This window comes from Stylophora pistillata, chromosome 12 (genome assembly GCF_964205215.1).
Source record: "Stylophora pistillata chromosome 12, jaStyPist1.2, whole genome shotgun sequence".
Lineage (NCBI taxonomy): Eukaryota > Metazoa > Cnidaria > Anthozoa > Scleractinia > Pocilloporidae > Stylophora > Stylophora pistillata.
The window spans coordinates 16,265,001-16,283,386 of NC_142530.1; the positions used below are offsets into that span (position 1 = coordinate 16,265,001).

The 18,386-nt window shown below is 39.2% G+C and overlaps 3 protein-coding genes across 11 annotated transcripts in view; 2 read left to right on the forward strand and 1 right to left on the reverse strand.

Annotated features, from left to right (window-relative positions):
- The window catches only part of LOC111342795 (uncharacterized), a 12,501-nt gene extending 11,045 nt beyond the window's left edge, over positions 1-1,456 (forward strand). Inside the window, exon 9 of the mRNA XM_088741367.1 lies at positions 1-1,456. This exon is cut by the window's left edge and continues 1,289 nt beyond it. The gene's annotated coding sequence lies outside the window, so the exon portion shown is untranslated.
- LOC111342799 (STE20-related kinase adapter protein alpha) overlaps positions 1-18,386 on the reverse strand; it is a 32,153-nt gene that overhangs the window by 6,863 nt on the left and 6,904 nt on the right. For 3 of the 9 annotated variants that reach the window (XM_088741370.1, XM_088741375.1, XM_088741372.1), the window contains exons 4-14: positions 17,757-17,878; positions 17,006-17,114; positions 16,243-16,366; positions 15,755-15,926; positions 13,844-13,948; positions 13,145-13,336; positions 11,038-11,075; positions 10,459-10,501; positions 9,957-10,041; positions 8,882-8,945; positions 4,919-7,487 (exon numbers count right to left, since the gene is read on the reverse strand). In XM_088741370.1, the coding sequence (XP_088597496.1) occupies positions 7,457-7,487; positions 8,882-8,945; positions 9,957-10,041; positions 10,459-10,501; positions 11,038-11,075; positions 13,145-13,336; positions 13,844-13,948; positions 15,755-15,926; positions 16,243-16,366; positions 17,006-17,114; positions 17,757-17,878 (1,085 nt within the window). In that variant the 3' untranslated portion in view covers positions 4,919-7,456. Of the gene's footprint in view, positions 1-2,661; positions 3,111-4,918; positions 7,488-7,571; positions 7,657-7,797; positions 7,821-8,881; positions 8,946-9,956; positions 10,042-10,458; positions 10,502-11,037; positions 11,076-13,144; positions 13,337-13,843; positions 13,949-15,754; positions 15,927-16,242; positions 16,367-17,005; positions 17,115-17,756; positions 17,879-18,386 lie in introns of those variants that run through there. The other 6 variants (XM_088741371.1, XM_088741373.1, XR_015994069.1 and 3 more) reach the window with 4 other exon arrangements.
- LOC111342798 (uncharacterized) lies at positions 3,108-5,750 on the forward strand. The gene has a single exon (XM_022949914.2). The coding sequence runs from the start codon at positions 3,269-3,271 to the stop codon at positions 4,805-4,807; it is 1,539 nt and encodes a 512-aa protein (XP_022805649.2). The 5' UTR covers positions 3,108-3,268; the 3' UTR covers positions 4,808-5,750.

Genomic DNA, 18,386 nt, shown 5'->3' on the forward strand with positions numbered 1-18,386 from the left:
CCAATCGGTTTGACTAGTAGTTTCGTACCCATACTAGTAAAGTATGTTTTCCAAGTTAAGTATATTTTAAGTTTGGCCGGTTTCTTAGGGTTCTCTTAATTTATGTTTAAGTGGCGTCCATTTTCAATACGCGACTACTAAATGTAAGGCCTGGATCCGAAATTGCAGGGTCTGGTCTCGATATTCTTTAGACGCTTACAACTTTGCTTGTTTCTAACTCGCTTGACTCTCTGCTGACTTGTTGTGGGCAACAATCGACATCTGTTCACGCACTCAAACGGAAGTTAGCCATTTCTTGAGATCTCCTGGATTTTGATCGTCACTGATTGTTTGCACCGGTGCGAGTCGACCAGCGCCGGGCTCAGGTACGATACGACACAAACTGGGTGCAAATCGCCTTAATTTGGGTACGAAACGACTGGATATCATTGCTTCTGCCTAGGGAAAAGGAAGTCGCTGCTTTGAAATAATCAAATTTTGACCGACACGGCCGTCTGTTTCGGAGGCATAACCGAAGCTAAAGTTAAGCCTGTAGCCCGCTTTACACAGCGTGAACCTGGCGGGCTCAAGAAGTCGACATTTATCAGTGCATGAAGATGACGTTGGGGCCTTGCCAACAATCAAAACAAAAGATATATTTAGAAAAAAACTGATGAGAAAGAATCTCAGACAAAATCAAAGTCCCTGACCTTGATTGAGGGGTTGTTCTTTGTCGTCAAATGTCTGGGTAACAATTAACTAACAATCATTAATATTTTTAGAAAGCATTAAATCTACGTATCGACTGACTTATCTACGCATCAATTTTGTATTGTCTAAGCGGATGAAGACAATACATACCATTATCAACCAAGAAGATTTATTAGCAAGCGATAACGGAAGGAAGTCGATAACCAGCGTACTCTTGACTTCAGATCTCACATTCCTTTCTATAAATTTGCATAAATATGTTTTTTCCTTTTTTATTTCGTCTGTGCTTGCCCCCTTTTTGGTTTTCCCAGTCGGAGAAGACATGATGCGTTCGAAGTTGATAATCAATAAAGATTACGTATCTATTCAAGTTTTTATTGCAGGGTAAAATATATTGCGGTGTTGAAAAATCATCAAGCAAGTTCATGTCGACGCATTTGTACATGGCTCACGCACACAATCTATTGGTATCCAATCGTCTTTTGCTTTCATCTAAATACTGATTTTCGTGTGCTTTAGTTTCTCATAATGGTCGAATAAAAGTTTCAACCACTGAATAATCTCTTCTCGATTTTAATCCGTTGAGTATTGATCGTAATTTTAATTTGATATTCGTTCTGTATTTTTAATGACGTTAGTAATTTGCAGCAGCACTTAGCTACTTAATTTCCCTTTTTTGTAGACCAATGATTTACAGTTGGTTATTTTGTGAGAATTCATTATTGACCTAATGGGTGATTAGGAATAAAGTCTATTGTAAACGAAACCCAAGGACCAATGCATTTCCGCTTGTCTACCTTTGTTTCAACTCGTGTTTGAGCTTGTTTGCGTTTCCCGACAACGCCACAATTGATGCTAGACAATAACCTTTGGCGGCTTAATCTCTCTCCTTTTCCTTCTTTACAATTAGCGATAGATACCGCCAAAAATATAGTTCTGTAGCGAGTTACTCAAGCGAGGTTTTGCTAATTGGCAAGAAAGCGCTAAATGCCTCATTAATGAAAATAAGATTCTTCAATGTCAAAGCATGTACTGGTGTAATGGCGGAACTACCACTTCGTTCTCAAAGACTTATAGACTAAATAATTCCCTAACCACTGATCGATTTATCCAAAAGCAAATTATGTCTTTTTTTTTCCGGAAATTTAAAGAAGATGGTTTGCACGCGAAAGACCAATCGCAATTCCATCGGGCAACGACTGAGATGAAAAAACTGAATATGTTTTAAATTAAATCTAGAACCACAAAGACATTGTCAGTTTTTATAAACTTATCCGCGAATGAGTGAAAGCTGACAACGTAACTTGGCAATTCTTAGAGATTGTTTCGATAAAGATTTCGCTTTTTCGGCTCATTATAATTAGCGAGAATTTCATTTTGCAAAATTACTGAAATTGTGTATAAACAGAATCGATTTCACGTAGTGACTGTGTAAATTTTCCGCAGAGATGCGATTTCTCGCGAGCGACTTATTAGTGTTGTCTAATTAATGTTCGCTCGTCTTTCTTCTAAATATTATGGCTTCGGGGCTGTTAAGAATAAATCTGTTTATCATGGTATACGTTTTTGTGCCCATATTGCTGGCCGCTTTAAACTGTCAACGCAGCAATCTCATAATTTAGCGTTGACAGCTCCCACTTGAGGTAAAAACCATCCTACTTTACATGCGGTCCTTGAGGTATTAGAAGCCTTTGAAACCTTTCTTGTGCTCTGTCAGTCCCCTCGTCGAATAATTATTCGATTGAAAGAGCGGTATGAATTGTAATTTCTCCGCCTTCAAAAAGAGACAAACGGTAGATGATTTGCCTGCAGCGAATTAAAATGCAAAGCGACTCGTTTCTCATTACAGCTGCGGCAAATGTCTGTCTGTTTACATAGCAAACAAGAAATTTGACAATTTCCTTTATCACCATAAGCAATCTTTATGAGATCTATTTTAGATTTAATTCGAAAATATTTTAAGAAACTCACCTCAGCAAAGTTGATTTAAAGAGCAAAAAATTTCAGATTCTTCAGTGCTTTCATCTCTAAGCACGTGATTTTTTTCTATAGTCGTCAATTGACCATGTCGACGCAAATAGTAATCTGCATTCGAGCAGTGTTACCATTGACAGCTGAGCGACACTAAAATCTCCCGCTGAATTCATTGATATTGGACTATACGAAAGAATCCACGGGTAGCATCAAGATGACCCAACCAAAATAGACTATTCGAAGATTTATTTGGCATTCAATACGTAAGAACGCGCCAAGGAAATTTGCTCAGTATTGGGCCTTCACATTAATGCCAAAGCTTTGTCTATGATTCTTCGTAATACATATACGTCGTCAAGGATTGATATTTTCAATGCAGCGACTTCCATACTTGGTTTGTCCACCCGCTGTAAAAGGCCTGTGGTTTCCCAGTATGTTCTTGCTCTCTATGGAAAGAGAAAATCAGTTGGAAAGCGGTTGTTTTCTGGGAGTCTATATTAGCATAGCGTGTCCGTGACCGATTCAAAACCAAATAATCTTCGACGTGTAGCGACAGCCAAATGTATTTCGTAGTTCTTCTGTTTGCTTACTCTCTTCGATTTTCATGGCTTTATCGAAAAGACATCTAATCTCGAGATTTTTGATGGCAAGAACAAGGAGGAAATGTTTATCATTACTGCTAACTTCTATCATTTTATACGTCGTTGGCAGTTTTATCTGCTTGCATATTCGCGATTATCATAATGGACTCAAGATTTTTAGCAAAGATGATTCACTGACAACAACCGACCTTTTTCGACTAACACAAACAGTCTCTGTAACGCGTGTGAAGGAAGTTTTTGAGGTACACCGCGACGAATGGGGAAAAAACGAGCTTGTAACAGCTGACAAGTCGCAAAATTCACCGAACATTGAAACAAAAATCATTGATTCAACAAACAGGGAAAGCGACCTGTCACCGCGGCTACAAGGATCACAACGAAAATTTTTGTTTGTTTTCCGCTATTATGAGCAGTTAGGTAGAGCGACGAGTAACCTTTTGGATTTAGCCTCACTGGCGAAGAACAAAAATCGTGTTTTGGTAGTTCCATATGTAAATAATTCTCGCATGTCCGGTTTACCAACTGGAGTAAGTCATAACTTTCGCAAGCCTGAACAACCTCCGCACAGTACTTACTCTTTACTTAGCGAGTACTTCGATTTGGACGACTTAAACTTAAAATTAGAGTCTCGAGGTTATAGCACTTTAAGAAGCTTTCGTGACCTCGAGTCCGACTGCAATAGGAGATTCAATATCGTGGTGCACTTTTTATTCCAAGATAAAAATTACAAAAAAGTAGCCGCTCTGTGGTACAGGATAACTCAAGAGGAGGTTGAAGCCACTTATAAAGGGGCTCGAGAACGCGATGGCTGGGTAGACTGCCCTTTTATAAAGCACTCACGCCTTAACAAACAGATACAGTTTAAAGTAAAACGCTATATTTGCGTTGATCCGGAAGTTATAAAGACTGCTAGCGATTTAGAAGATAATGTTCTTCAAGGAGCTAAATGTGTTGGTATAGTTCAGTGGAGAGGTACGGGCCAAGATAGAGTTCACTTCCCTTTAGACCCATCTATAACACAGCCTTTACGACCGGTCGACCTAGAATTTAACTCCGAACTCGTCGAGCTGGCGAAAAACTTTGTGAAAGAGAATTTGAATGAAGGATTTATAGGCGTACATGTTCGTTCCGAGAGACATATAGCTCGCAAAGGGGCGAACGTTACAAAACGATGCATGGAAAAACTTGCAAACCGCGTGCAAGCCTTGCGGGACGCTTTGAAGATCAACAAAGTCTTCCTTGCCTCAGATTTAACAGATTATGGCTCGGATACGTTAATGAATTTCGCAGACATGAACTACCGAAAATCTCTATCGACGTACCTTCGCAATGTTTTAAGCAAGCCTGTGATGTTTAACCCGAATGGAGTTCTTTACGACAATGGCGCCGCGGCAATTGTCGAAATGAATATCCTTTCCATGGCTGAAAAGCTTTTCACTCTTGGAGGTGGAAATTTTCAAGAATGGGTGGTAGGTTTGTTTCTAAGGAAGCATAATCACCAACAGACAAGAATACATCGAATTTGTGAACTTAACGAATAGTTTAAAACGAGAAATTTTTCTGCACACAGAGGGAAAAATGTTTCTTCTCTCCCGGGGTTTCAACGTAACAATTTAAACTTACGAATTACCAGTAATTGCGTAAAGTCGAACGGGAGAATTCAAATATTTATTTGGTTTAAGATGTAATGATATTTCGACCACAACCTTTATTTTAAACAGGAAAAGAATATAACAATGAAACATTGACAAAAAGAACAAGATAGGATAAAATAAAAATTAGGTTAAATTATTTTCGAAAGTTATTACTAAATTATGTTTTGTAAATAGCTCCCATTTGTGCAAGACCTCTCTCGAAGCTTTTCTTTTAGTTAGTTATTTATATTTTCACCTTGATAGACGCAATAAGTTAAGTCAGGGTTTTTCTCGTGATCGAATGACTCAGCAGAAGTATGGAAAATGTTGCTTCTGCGGTTCCATACAGGCGTGAATTGAAGGCATAGAATACATCAGTTTTTTTTTTGTAATTTAGACCTTCATTCATGTATGCCACAACGACGAAAAGATATCAAAAGCTTTTCATCTGATTTTTTCCTCTCTAAATCCTTGCGAAACGTCTTATATTATATTATGCAGTTATGAATTCGCGTCGAATCCTTTCAATGATAATCTTCACGACAATCATTATTCAGGCTTTAACACACACAAAAACGAAAGATGCTCACTGCAGCCCTAACTTTGTTCAAGACAGTGGTATCTATCATCAATTAGCCTTAGTTGATAGTACAACGTTCATCCATGTCCGTGCTGCTCTCCAATCAAGCGCGTTTTTGTTACCGATTTAGCGCAGAGAATCTATGGTTGTTCATCAGAGTAAACTGTTGAAGCATGATGACTATCAAAATTCCTTACATAACAGTCCTTAAAAGACTCTTGTTTGGAGCGGTCAACTGCTTCCTTAATGAATAAAGAAACATTAACTGTAGGGAAATGAATTCAGTTTCTGGTATTTGTAAAAATTCTTTTCATACCAGTCCTTTATTTAGGGGCAATCGACTGCTTCCTTGAGGACATAAGGTAAGTTAAAGTTTTGTAAGTAGGGGCGCATTTGTGAAATGACTAGGTCGCCTGATTGTTTTCGTCAAGAGCAAGTTCACTCTCTCTGCGTTCAATATGCTAATCCCGCATTCCATTCTCTCACAAACTAGCGACTCATCGTGCATAAATACATTAGCATAATGATTTTAGAGCTGGAACAAATATCAAGCCAAGCATTCTGCTCGCGGGTCACCTTGGTGTCACTCTCAATCTATATTTGGGAAAAATGCTAACTTCGAGTTCCGTATTAGACTAGAATTTACACATCCAAATTTTCGGGCTTGTTCATGACAACTTTGAATTACATCTTGCATTTCCTAAATTCTCATTTCTTTTCCTTTCGAAGTAATAACGAAGTATTCACCAATGTGAGGAAAACAACTGAGGGATTTCGTCAAGTGTTTACGACAAAGTTTTTAGCTTTAAAACCGTGACCGTGACCGTGACCCAAATGGAATCTAATATGGCTGTATTTCGCCGCTTTTATCCATTCTTAAACTAATATTGTTTTCGGCTATTCGCTGATATCAGGTTGGAATTTAAAAGAGAAAATAAAATTGAAAATATTATTAGGCTGATAAATCGTTGTTATTCTTTGGTAATTTTATGAGGAGAGGAGGTATATTACCTTCAGTTCCTGTTTATTTTTTTTCTCAGTTTGCTTTTGATTTTTTTACACTGCCATAAAAGTTCCAAATTTGACGAAAGCTGTGGGACGCCTCTATACTCCCTCGCCCAACCCTCCCTTCCCCAAACAGTATCATGTTTTAACTGTGAACAACTTACTTGTCTAGCACTCTAGAATGGGGGAAAGTTCATCAAGAAAAATAGCCCTTATAATGAAGTTCGCACAGTGATTAATTGCCCCAAAAATATAAAAAAATTAACACAAGTTGGTCTTATCAACTGAGTTTGTGAAAGAATTGCTAAGGCTGACGCCCAATTTGAAGCGTCAGTCCTCCGCCATTTGCCCCGACGAAGGGCTAACGTGTCAGCTTCAGAAACTCTTTATATTATCAACTCAGGTGACAGAACCTTATTGAAACTTGTTCTGCTATAGCATGATTAGTCCCTTTCACAATAATTTCTATTTTTAAGAAACAACTGTAGAAAGGTCCCAAAAGTGAATACCTAAGGCATTTAAGGAGAAAAAAATACCTCACTTGTAATATAGCCTCAAAACAATGTTTTACTTCAAGGTTGAAAATGCTTGTAATACGTATGCACTGAAAGTTTCAACCTTATGCTGCGAGCAACACGAAAGGATTCATCTTTTCCGTTGATTCAATTCATAAAATGAAGCGTCAGTTTTGTCTGTAATCTACAGAAGTAGAAGTTTCAAACACGTGACAGCTGAAAAAACTCCGCGCCTTGAGAAAGTCATCCGCGCTTCATACTTTGGGGGCCTGGTACTTTGATGTCGGGGCCAGCATCTTCAAATTCTCGTCCTGAAGTGAACGGTGTGGTTCTTCGTCTTTTGTACCTCTTTACGAAAGGGACGTCGATCTTTACAAAATTGTCATCCTCCGGGTTACCTTCTAAACAGTGGCAGTTTAAAACGTCCACTCATCAAGTGTGATGGCTGCTAAATCTTCACTTGCAGCCGCAGTGGCATTTTCTTGGTCTACAAGGAAAATCAAAGTCTAAATACTCAGCTTTCCAACCTTATCATGCGACATCAATTGCTATTTCATCAGTGGCCGCCTACCTCCGCTAGCTTCCCTAGTTATTCCAAGCATCCTAACATCAGTAGGCACATTCTCTATACCATTCTTCACACAATTCCTATGCCACTGACAAGGAGAATTTGTTTCACAATCAATAGCTTCTTAAGTCAGTGATCACTTCCTTTATTCTCCTGAGTTAAATGTGTGATTCAGGGATGATGTTGTAAGGAGAAATCATCATCATCATCATCATCATCATCATCATCATCATCATCATCATCTTTACTTGCCTTATTTTAACAATTAAAAAATATTTAATTAGAGCGATAACAGTTAGAAGGCGAGGAGACCCAAGAAGCCACCAGGCTTATGGGAGAGCCACCTCACTTACAATAATAAATTAAGTAAAGAAAAAGTGCTGCGAATGTGCGGCTTGGCCAATTCAGTGATTATTTAAGTAAAAACTCTTGCAATTTCGTTTTAAATATGAGAAAGTTTGACGAACGAGTGACTGAAATAGGGAGAGAGTTCCAAATTTTAGGACCTTGGTAGAGAATTGTAAATTGCTTGACATTTGTAAGGCACAAATGCTTTCGATAATTACTGGCTGTTCTGGTACCATAGATGTGAATTTGGCTATTACTTACAAAAAGATCGGGAAGCAATGGGGGCAATAAGTTATTTTTGAAATAAAACATAAATTTGGCGATTTCAAACGTATTGACTTGGAAAATATCTAAAATTCCCAGTTTGGAGAATAAAGGGGCAGAGTGGTCTCGATAGTCTGAGTTGGCGATAGCCAGCAAAGCTCGCTTTTGCAAATAATAAATTCTATTTAAGTTAGATACGTATGTGGACGACCAGACGGAGTTACAATAGACGATATAAGGATAAACTAAGGTGTAATACAAAGTGAGTTTGGTTGCAGAGGATAGGGAAAAGCGAGACCTAAATATAATACCTATTGATTTAGCGATTTGTTTACATACATAGCTGATATGGTATTTCCAGGCGAGATGATTGTCAATATAGACCCCAAGGAATTTAGTTACATTAGCTTGTTGTAGGGGTTTACCTCTAAAGGAGAGAGAAATGCTGGAGTTATTTTTCTTCTGTCTGGGTTTAAAAATTACATAGTTGGTTTTCTTTATATTAACTGAAAGCTTGTTACATTTTAGCCAAACGTCAATGTTTTGGAGTTCATCATTAAGTATGGATTCTAAGCAATTTAGATTTGAGTGAGAATAAAAGATACTGGTGTCATCAGCGAAAAGTAGAGGGTCTGATAATTCAGAGGCATTAGGAAGGTCATTAATGTATAGAATAAACAATAGTGGGCCTATAATCGAACCTTGAGGGACACCACACTTGATGGTTTGCATCGGAGAGCAAGCTTGATTGAATTGGACAAATTGCTGGGGGAAAGAAAAGTAGCTTTTAAACTACTACAGAGCCACGTCACAGATACTATAGAACTCCAATTTGGCAAACAAGATTTGGTGGTCGAGAGTGTCGAATGCTTTGGAAAGATCTAGGAAAACACCCACCGTTGTTTGGTATTGGTCGATTTCGGATGCAATTTTATTTACCAAATGAATTAGCGCGTGCGATGTTGAGTGATTTTTTCGAAATCCGAACTGACAGCGGTAAAGTATATCGTGTTTTTCGGCAAATTCTACTAAGCGGTTGTATATGACATTTTCGAAAAATTTGGAAAAATTAGACAACAAAAAAATTGGTCTGTTCTGTAGTTTACAAAAAAGCTAGGATCCTCTGCCTTGAAGATGGAAATGATTTTAGCGATTTTAAGTTTGTCCGGGAAACTGCCTTTTAGTAAAGATATATTGATGATATCTGCCAAAGGAGCAGAAATAAGGTGAAATGAATATTTAATGACCTGCATTGGGATACTGTCAGAGCCAGGAGGTTTCTTTGAAGCGAACATGCTACAAATACTCTCCAGTTCACTAGTTGTGGTGGGCTTTAAGTTAATGGAGGGATGTATGTTGTAACCGAGATAAGAACGAAAAGAAGTATTCACACTGGGTATAGATCTAGCTAGGTTGGGACCAATGTTTGTAAAGTATTTGCAGAATCTGTCAGCAAATTAGATGCTAGCCACTCTTAAGGCTGAAGGGGTTACTCACTGAGAGTAAAAAGCCTCTATCACCCCCAGATCAAACATAAAGGTCGCGAGAATAAAGGAGATTATCACCAATTAAAGAAGTTCTTAATCCTTAAACGTATTCTCCTTATCAGTAATAAGGGAAATGTATAGAGAACAATATGGAGAATATGAAAATTGACGTTAGGATGTTAAGGGTTAGTTAAAGGAACTATTTCAGTACAAAATTGGGCAAGAATGCGCACAGAGTAAAGATTGCTGTTGATGTTCACGATAGTCGTGATCGGCGGATAATCCTTACCAATGCGTTTGTCTCTCTCGCAGTTTTCGAGCGATGGAACAGAAGACAGGAGATCTGGCAAAAGCTCCTTCACTTTCCGCTTCACCTTCAAACAAGGAAAATTAAACTGCTTCAGAAACCTTTCCCTATTTTACCAATAGGGTTGTTTAATGTATGAAGAAACCTTTTTTCATCTTTCAGCCGAAGATGTGTCACGTGCACGCTGAGAGTCTTGCCGGGTTGATCAAGTGACTATTGTCATTCACATGTCAAGAAATAGAATCAGAACTTCATGAAAACTTTGATGCTACTTCTGTACAGATAAAAGAAACTTAGGACATCTTTGTATCTAAGGCTTAAGTGCTAAGAAACATCCATTCGCATTTGCACACAGCACAACAGCATGGTCTTCAAACGGTCGCTCGTAAGAACGCGAGATGATCTTCCTTTGACGACTACCGACAAAATATATGGTGATAATTCTGCGTAGTTGCAGTTCTTAATATCCTTCGGTCTTGCCTACCTGCTTGAAGAACACATGAGACGCCAAGCTGATGGCTGTCGGCCTGTAAACGATAGAAAAATTGTGGTTTCCTTTACGTGCAAAGCCAACTAGCGGAAATATGTATCGCTTATCCGAACTTTAGTTGATTTAGACAATTATCAAATGAATAACGAACGCGATGCAAGACAAGTTTGTTTTGAGCCACCCCTCCCTGTGACTGGTCGAGAGAACAACGCGGTGACCACACTGTCAACCAATTAGATGTACGGCTGTAATCAATAACAATGTAGTTCACTCACATTTTCCCGCGCTTTAGGCCAATACTAAGTGTTCTCATTGGTTCCCTGACTTTCTTGTCTGATTTTTCGTAGTGATTGCTTTTGGATTGATTCTTTTACAATCGATCCAAAGGCGCTAAGTTTCCAAGTCGAACTACCGTTCTCGTTTCATTTTCATATATATATGTTCAAACTTTTATACTTGCAGGATTCGTCAAAATTATCTTTAATGTTGAATGGTTGACTAACTGGAAAGGAAGAGATCTCATTTTTTTTTTTACCTTTCTTGCACCGGACCGAGGAAAAAGTGGCATATTACCTTAAAGACGTATCTCTTTGCAAACAAGAGTCGACAACCTGCAAACAGAAGCCAAAGGGACAAACGTGAGTAGAAGAAAATTGCAGTGTTTCATATACGCATATTCATGCCTTTTTTTTTAAACACACACCTGCGCAGCAGGTTTTGTGCAAGTCACGGTCATCGATGAACAAGGCCTTGAAGTTCAAATTCACAATCCCATGAGCTTTTTAACTTACAATCGTATACGTATATGAGAACGATCCTTCGCAGTAAAGCACTATTTGAGCAATAGTGAAAATCAGACCTGAAAAAAATTTCAGGCCTGTACGGGACTCGAACCACTGACCTCTGCGATACTAGTGCAGCGCTCTACCAATTGAGCTAACAAGCCAACTGGGAGCAGGCCATCAAATTAATTCGATATAAACCCGTAGATGATAAATCAAACAACAACAAACATATGAAACATATGTGTGAACTGCGGTTATGAGACGTATATGAGAACGATCCTTCGCAGTAAAGCACTATTTGAGCAATAGTGAAAATCAGACCTGAAAAAAATTTCAGGCCTGTACGGGACTCGAACCACTGACCTCTGCGATACTAGTGCAGCGCTCTACCAATTGAGCTAACAAGCCAACTGGGAGCAGGCCATCAAATTAATTCGATATAAACCCGTAGATGATAAATTAAACAACAACAAACATATGAAACATATGTGTGAACTGCGGTTATGAGACGTATATGAGAACGATCCTTCGTACAGGCCTGAAATTTTTTTCAGGTCTGATTTTCACTATTGCTCAAATAGTGCTTTACTGCGAAGGATCGTTCTCATATACGTCTCATAACCGCAGTTCACACATATGTTTCATATGTTTGTTGTTGTTTGATTTATCATCTACGGGTTTATATCGAATTAATTTGATGGCCTGCTCCCAGTTGGCTTGTTAGCTCAATTGGTAGAGCGCTGCACTAGTATCGCAGAGGTCAGTGGTTCGAGTCCCGTACAGGCCTGAAATTTTTTTCAGGTCTGATTTTCACTATTGCTCAAATAGTGCTTTACTGCGAAGGATCGTTCTCATATACGTCTCATAACCGCAGTTCACACATATGTTTCATATGTTTGTTGTTGTTTGATTTATCATCTACGGGTTTATATCGAATTAATTTGATGGCCTGCGCTGCACTGGTATCGCAGAGGTCAGTGGTTCGAGTCCCGTACAGGCCTGAAATTTTTTTCAGGTCTGATTTTCACTATTGCTCAAATAGTGCTTTACTGCGAAGGATCGTTCTCATATACGTCTCATAACCGCAGTTCACACATATGTTTCATATGTTTGTTGTTGTTACAATCGTATACTTGAACAGAATCTCGCATTCTGATTGGTTAACGAAGCGAGGTATTTAAGATGTAATTCCGTGTTGAAAACGAGGCTAAGTGATGTTGTTTCCGCGCATCTCTTGTTTCGCGCTCAGGATAGAAAAAAACAATACTTTTGCTGTTTTATTTTTATTTTTCCACATTTTCATTTAATCATACGACTCCTGGAAAATCAATTACCTGACTCATGAATTCTACGTCAACTTTCACTCGAAAACCGGTATCGCACTCATCGCGCAATTTCGGTTTTCGCCTGCAATTTAACGTGTAATTCCCTCGTCAGGCAATGAATTTTCCTATAAAATTCATCGTTGGAACAGTCCGTCCAACATGAACTCCGTTGAATTTGTTACGATAACTAGCTGTGAGGCGCACGCGCATGCGTGTGTATCAAGATTTTTTTTTAAGTCGTCTTACAACTATAACTGCACAGCAATATGTTCCGGCATGTGTCTGTCTCATGTTCCCAGCTAAGTTAACAGATAATTTGTATTGATGTAGATTAAAAATATTACACATACAAACATGTTTAAAGAAAGGTGAGGGCGCTTACCATTTATCAAGTCAAGTGCCAATGGAAATAGAAACTAAATGCTATTTCTTTTGATTAGGAGCGTGTGAGATGGATCTCAATCTCTTGTGATTGAAACTGCCAGTTATTAGAGCTGACCTGTTCATTCATGGACAATAAGGTCCAACTGGCAAGTTCTGAGTAATAGCAAGCGGTCTACGTTCACCCACCTGCTGAAAAGCAAGAGAGAACATGCCCTGGGATGTCATCTGACTTGTCTCTTTTCCTTCGCCGGCGGAAGGGAGGTCGTTACCGAAACCCGAGTCTGTTGCTGAAGTCAGCTGTGCCGAAGAGTCCACGTCATTCATCATCAGTGAGTCACACAGCTTTGGGGTGCTACCTTTCAGTTTCTCCAACAATACCTGCGGTAAAAAACACGGCCACACTTTGTTAAAGTATTCACCTTCAAACATGTCGAACCTGAAGTTCGTCCGGAGATTCCAAAAGGGGTGGAAATCAGTTAAACAAGCAGTGTATATTCAGCGAACTCGTCGTGTTCTTTCTGTGATATGAGCAACATTGGAGTACAAACTGAACTTCCATTAGCCGCTTACTTTGCACTTTTTCCAGTTTACTTTAAAACGTATTGGAAACCATGCATGAATGGACTAAAATCCAGTGAAAATTCCCTAAGAATTTTTGGGCTTTTCATGTTAAGCGCATTAGAGACTCGTTGTGGCTTATGTCGAGAGTTGTTGCATGAGCTTTTAATGGAACTTTTGGCGCAATTTCCGATAGATTTTTCCAGTGGCCCGAGCGTAAGATGTATTTGTTAGTTGTCGTCGTTACTCTTACCAACAAACGCTGGAACTCAAAAGTATCTGATAGCACTGTCAGTAAGAAAAATTTACAGTACATGTATACTTTACCTTGGTGGGTGGCATTCCGATATATGGAACAGTTCCTCTAGCTAGCTGTATAGCAGTTATGCCAACACTGTAAATATCAGACTTGTGATCATAACCTTGGAGATCCTGCAATTATGATAACACATCCAAACATTAATTCATCATACGTATGATGCACGATCCTCGCAGTAGATAGCGCTATTTAAGCAATAGCGAAAATCAGACCTGAAAAAAACCAGGCCTGTACGGGATTCGAACCACTGACCTCTGCGATACTAGTGCAGCGCTCTTACCAATTGAGCTAACAAGCCAACTGGGAGCAGGCCGTTAAGTTGATTCGTAATAAACCCGTGAAAGTGATAAATCAGATACAATGAAATATATGAAGTTCATATATTTTGAACTGCGGTATTAGATACGTATGATGCACGATCCTCGCAGTAGATAGCGCTATTTAAGCAATAGCGAAAATCAGACCTGAAAAAAATCAGGCCTGTACAGGATTCGAACCACTGACCTCTGCGATACTAGTGCAGCGCTCTTACCAATTGAGCTAACAAGCCGTGCATCATACGTATCTAATACCGCAGTTCAAAATATATGAACTTCACATATTTCATTGTATCTGATTTATCACTTTCACGGGTTTATTACGAATCAACTTGACGGCCTGCTCCCAGTTGGCTTGTTAGCTCAATTGGTAAGAGCGCTGCACTAGTATCGCAGAGGTCAGTGGTTCGAATCCCGTACAGGCCTGGTTTTTTTCAGGTCTGATTTTCGCTATTGCTTAAATAGCGCTATCTACTGCGAGGATCGTGCATCATACGTATCTAATACCGCAGTTCAAAATATATGAACTTCATATATTTCATTGTATCTGATTAATTCATCAATAGCACAGAGCAACTAACACGATTAAAATTTTCGTTCATTATACAACAAATCAACACCAAACTTTTAACGATAAAAGTAAGTAAAAATGGTCGAGGCTATCCACAAGCAAAATGACCCACAGTACTCAGCTTATTGAAATTTCCCCAGCACGGAGCGACTCATTGTGCTGTTACTGGCTTGCCGTGGATAATTCTGTTAGAGAGATTTAGCACTGCGTTCACCTGAAACGTGAACAGCAAGAGTCACCACGTAATCTTGTTTTCCCCGCCATTTTTTCACGTTTGCCGGTTGCTCTTTGCTGTTTCTACGTGGAAGTGACGTGTTTCGCGTTTGCCGTATAAGTAAGATTTTCTACACTTTTTCTCCCACAGATTACAAGTTAATTGTCGGAAAAAGGGCACCAGAACTAATCCTTGTGAGTCGCACAAGGGCACCTTCAAATCCACCATGACGTAAGCTCACGCCAAGCTAAAGCAGTAAGGTTCACGTTATTTTACGTGAAAGGTGAAAGGGCTTGCTGACGTTTGCCGTTTTACGTAAACACCGTACTAAATCTCTCTATTGAAGGATACTCTCCAGCATTTTCTCACCTTTCCCTCACACGTTGCCTGCCCCCCCCCGCCCCCCCGCCCCCCTTCACACTATAACATTAGCATACACACAAGGTATTCTCCATATTGTTCTTCATAAATTAAATTTTTCTGAAGAGCAGACGGGGAGATTCTAGTTAAAAATCAAGGGCTTTTCGAGTTTGCAATCACTTCCTTATTTCTCACCAGCCTAGCGTTTGATTCAACTGTGATACCTTTTGGAGAAATTAGATGTTGGTCACCCTCAGAGATAAAATAATACTCCTGGGAGGGGAGAGGCAGTGTAACAGTAAGGAGGTCTCACCAAAGAACAAACACGTAGACTCAGGCCAGAAATTGAATCTGGCCGTTTCCATTCAGAGTCCTGGAAACTAGTCATTAAGCCACAGGAACACCAGGGCCTTTCCCATTAACAAAAACATAGTTGCATTTAGACTTGCCAGCATACCTGTTGCAAAATTTCTGGTGCCATCCAAGGTAAAACAGCAACTGCATGTGCTGGAAAATGATGAGCAACCCTAGAACTGTTGCTCTCCTGGGGGAGCATGATAGATTTCCTCAAACCTGACAAGCACACAGTTCCATCTGCACCAATCAAAATATGACTTCCTTTGACAGCCCTGACAGAGATAAAATCAACAGACTAACACATCAGCTACACAGACAATTTGAGTTTAAATGGGTTTCATCCTTCTCAACAGTGAAAAAAAAAAAAAAGAGAAATATCATCGCTAGGAGACAGTGAGAACTTAAAGTATAACCAAGCAAGCTTCATGAAATATGGGAGAATTTGAGGGACCAAGTGTGGATTGGTTTTATTTTGAATCTGATTTCTTGAAAAAGTGGCAAAGAAGTAAAGCAGCCACAAAGCAATTGCTGAATACTTCAGACGCTCGGCTGATATCAACACTTTACTCTAAAAAGATTTATGTATACCTGTGGATGATGCCCATCTTGTGAAGATAATCTAGACCTTGCAGGACCTCATAAAGAATTGCAGCAATGATAATTTCACCCATACCATCATGGAACCTTGTCTTCAGTATATCAGAACATGATCCTGAGAACAGAGTAAAAATAATTATTCACTTTAGCAGGTATAGCAGGTCACTTCATCTGTACAGAACCTGCAGTTGTCATAATTTGGACCATAGAGGGCTTTTGAAAGACTTAGGGGTTTCAATGAGGGCCATGTACCAGGCAAATTAACCAGTTTTGAGGACAGTTTTGCCCACCTGGTTTGACAATCTGGAGGAAAGTCTATCTTACAAAGAAGTTCAGTTCAAAAAGTTTTTCCTTCCTGCTGAAACCCCGGAAGACTGTCAATATAAGGTTGCATGTGGTAAATGCAACAGTTGGTGTAGGATTTGAGTAAGCAGGGAAGACTGCTTTTTTTAACAACCCAAGAAACTAATGAAAATTGATTGAGGTTGGGATGGCTTCTTGATTAGATCAAAACTACCAGTACAAGAAGCAACAACGGTAGATGAATCACAACCAACAGTCTGGGTGTATTGCACATTGTATGAGAAGCAATTATTAATTCATGTGTAAAATTGTAAGCATCTGAGTATACTCAGACATGCATCAGGTTGTTTGAAATTTTGATTTCAGTGTGAATAAAAATGGCTCTGACCACTCCATGGCATTGTTGAGTTGACTGTTATCCCAAGCAAGTACAAAGCAATAAATAACTCACCTAACTGCATTAGGGGAAGGACATGCCACACCTCTCTGCTGGTCACAAATGAACAGTAAAAGGGAAGAATATTTGGGTGACTGAGGGACCGCATCACTTGTACTTCATGCTGCAACAGATTTAATGTCAATTAAGTACAGAACTGAAAACTTTAGCTGAGTTAACATACAACAAATGAAAACATGTCACTATAAATAGGTATTTGGACTTTCTTAGGTCTAAATAAGATTCAGACCTCAAACATCTTGCAGACTGAAGTATCTGAAAGAGCACCACTGGAAAATAAAATTCCATTTCTACCACAAGTTAGAAAATTAACTATAACTCAACATGTTCTTTGAGATTGGTTGAAATGTGTTTTGCCATAGGCTTTACCTGGAGGGAAAGCAGTGAGAAATGTCAATTCACTGGCAAGGAACTCTACTTGCCACACATGACCAAACAGGAATTTTTAGCAAACCTGATCTAACACCATAAGACAAGAACAACAACAAAAACAGCTACAAATACCAAAAAGTTTGTCCATTTAGTGCCCTAAGCTCCTATTTCATCATTTCATCCAAACCTGGATAATCTTCTGCTCAAGAAAGAAAAATAAACACCCAGGTGGCCACATACATATACAAGGTGATTCAGGAGTTGCAGATCTAACACGAAGAAAAATGACTGCACAGGCCACAGTGACATAGTTGAGGGATTCTCCACTCACAGTGGAGGCTGAGATAAAGGTGATGACATTTAGTATACAGACCTTTAAATCTTCAAGCTGTTCAGCATTTTGAACATCAACATTAGTCTGCTTCACCACAACAAGTGATTTTGAAGGACAATGACTGGCCACATACACTTTGGAAAGTCCACCAAATCCCTTACCTAAAAGTAAAGTTAACATACTTAACAATAAATGATTATACGCCAATTAGATAAAAAAATGTTAGCAAGCTCACATTGTGTTAAGCTCATTCATACACCCCACACCACAAGTATGCAGTGGTAAAATGATGCCTTTCCTTGGCTTAAGTGTTAAAGAATGAGGAATAGACTGAACAGTATGGCAGAGGAACTTTTTCAGTTTGCCCAAGATGTTTCTTATAGTTTAGTTTATTAGCTTTGCCGACAGGCAGGGACACTGCAACAGCTTGCGCCAATTACTGCGGACCCAGTAAACCCACCCATCCCAGCCCAGGGGAGGACATCTATCACACAGTAATCTCGTGCATGGGAAATTAACGTCTCTTACCCCTAACCCTGCAGGAGACGGGACCTCCATTTATTCGTCCCTATCCGAGAAGACTAGAATATCTAACCATTTCTTGATGTTATAGAAAGGCAGCATATTCTTCTCAATTATTTTAAGACCTTGAGTGTTGGTCTGGCTGGG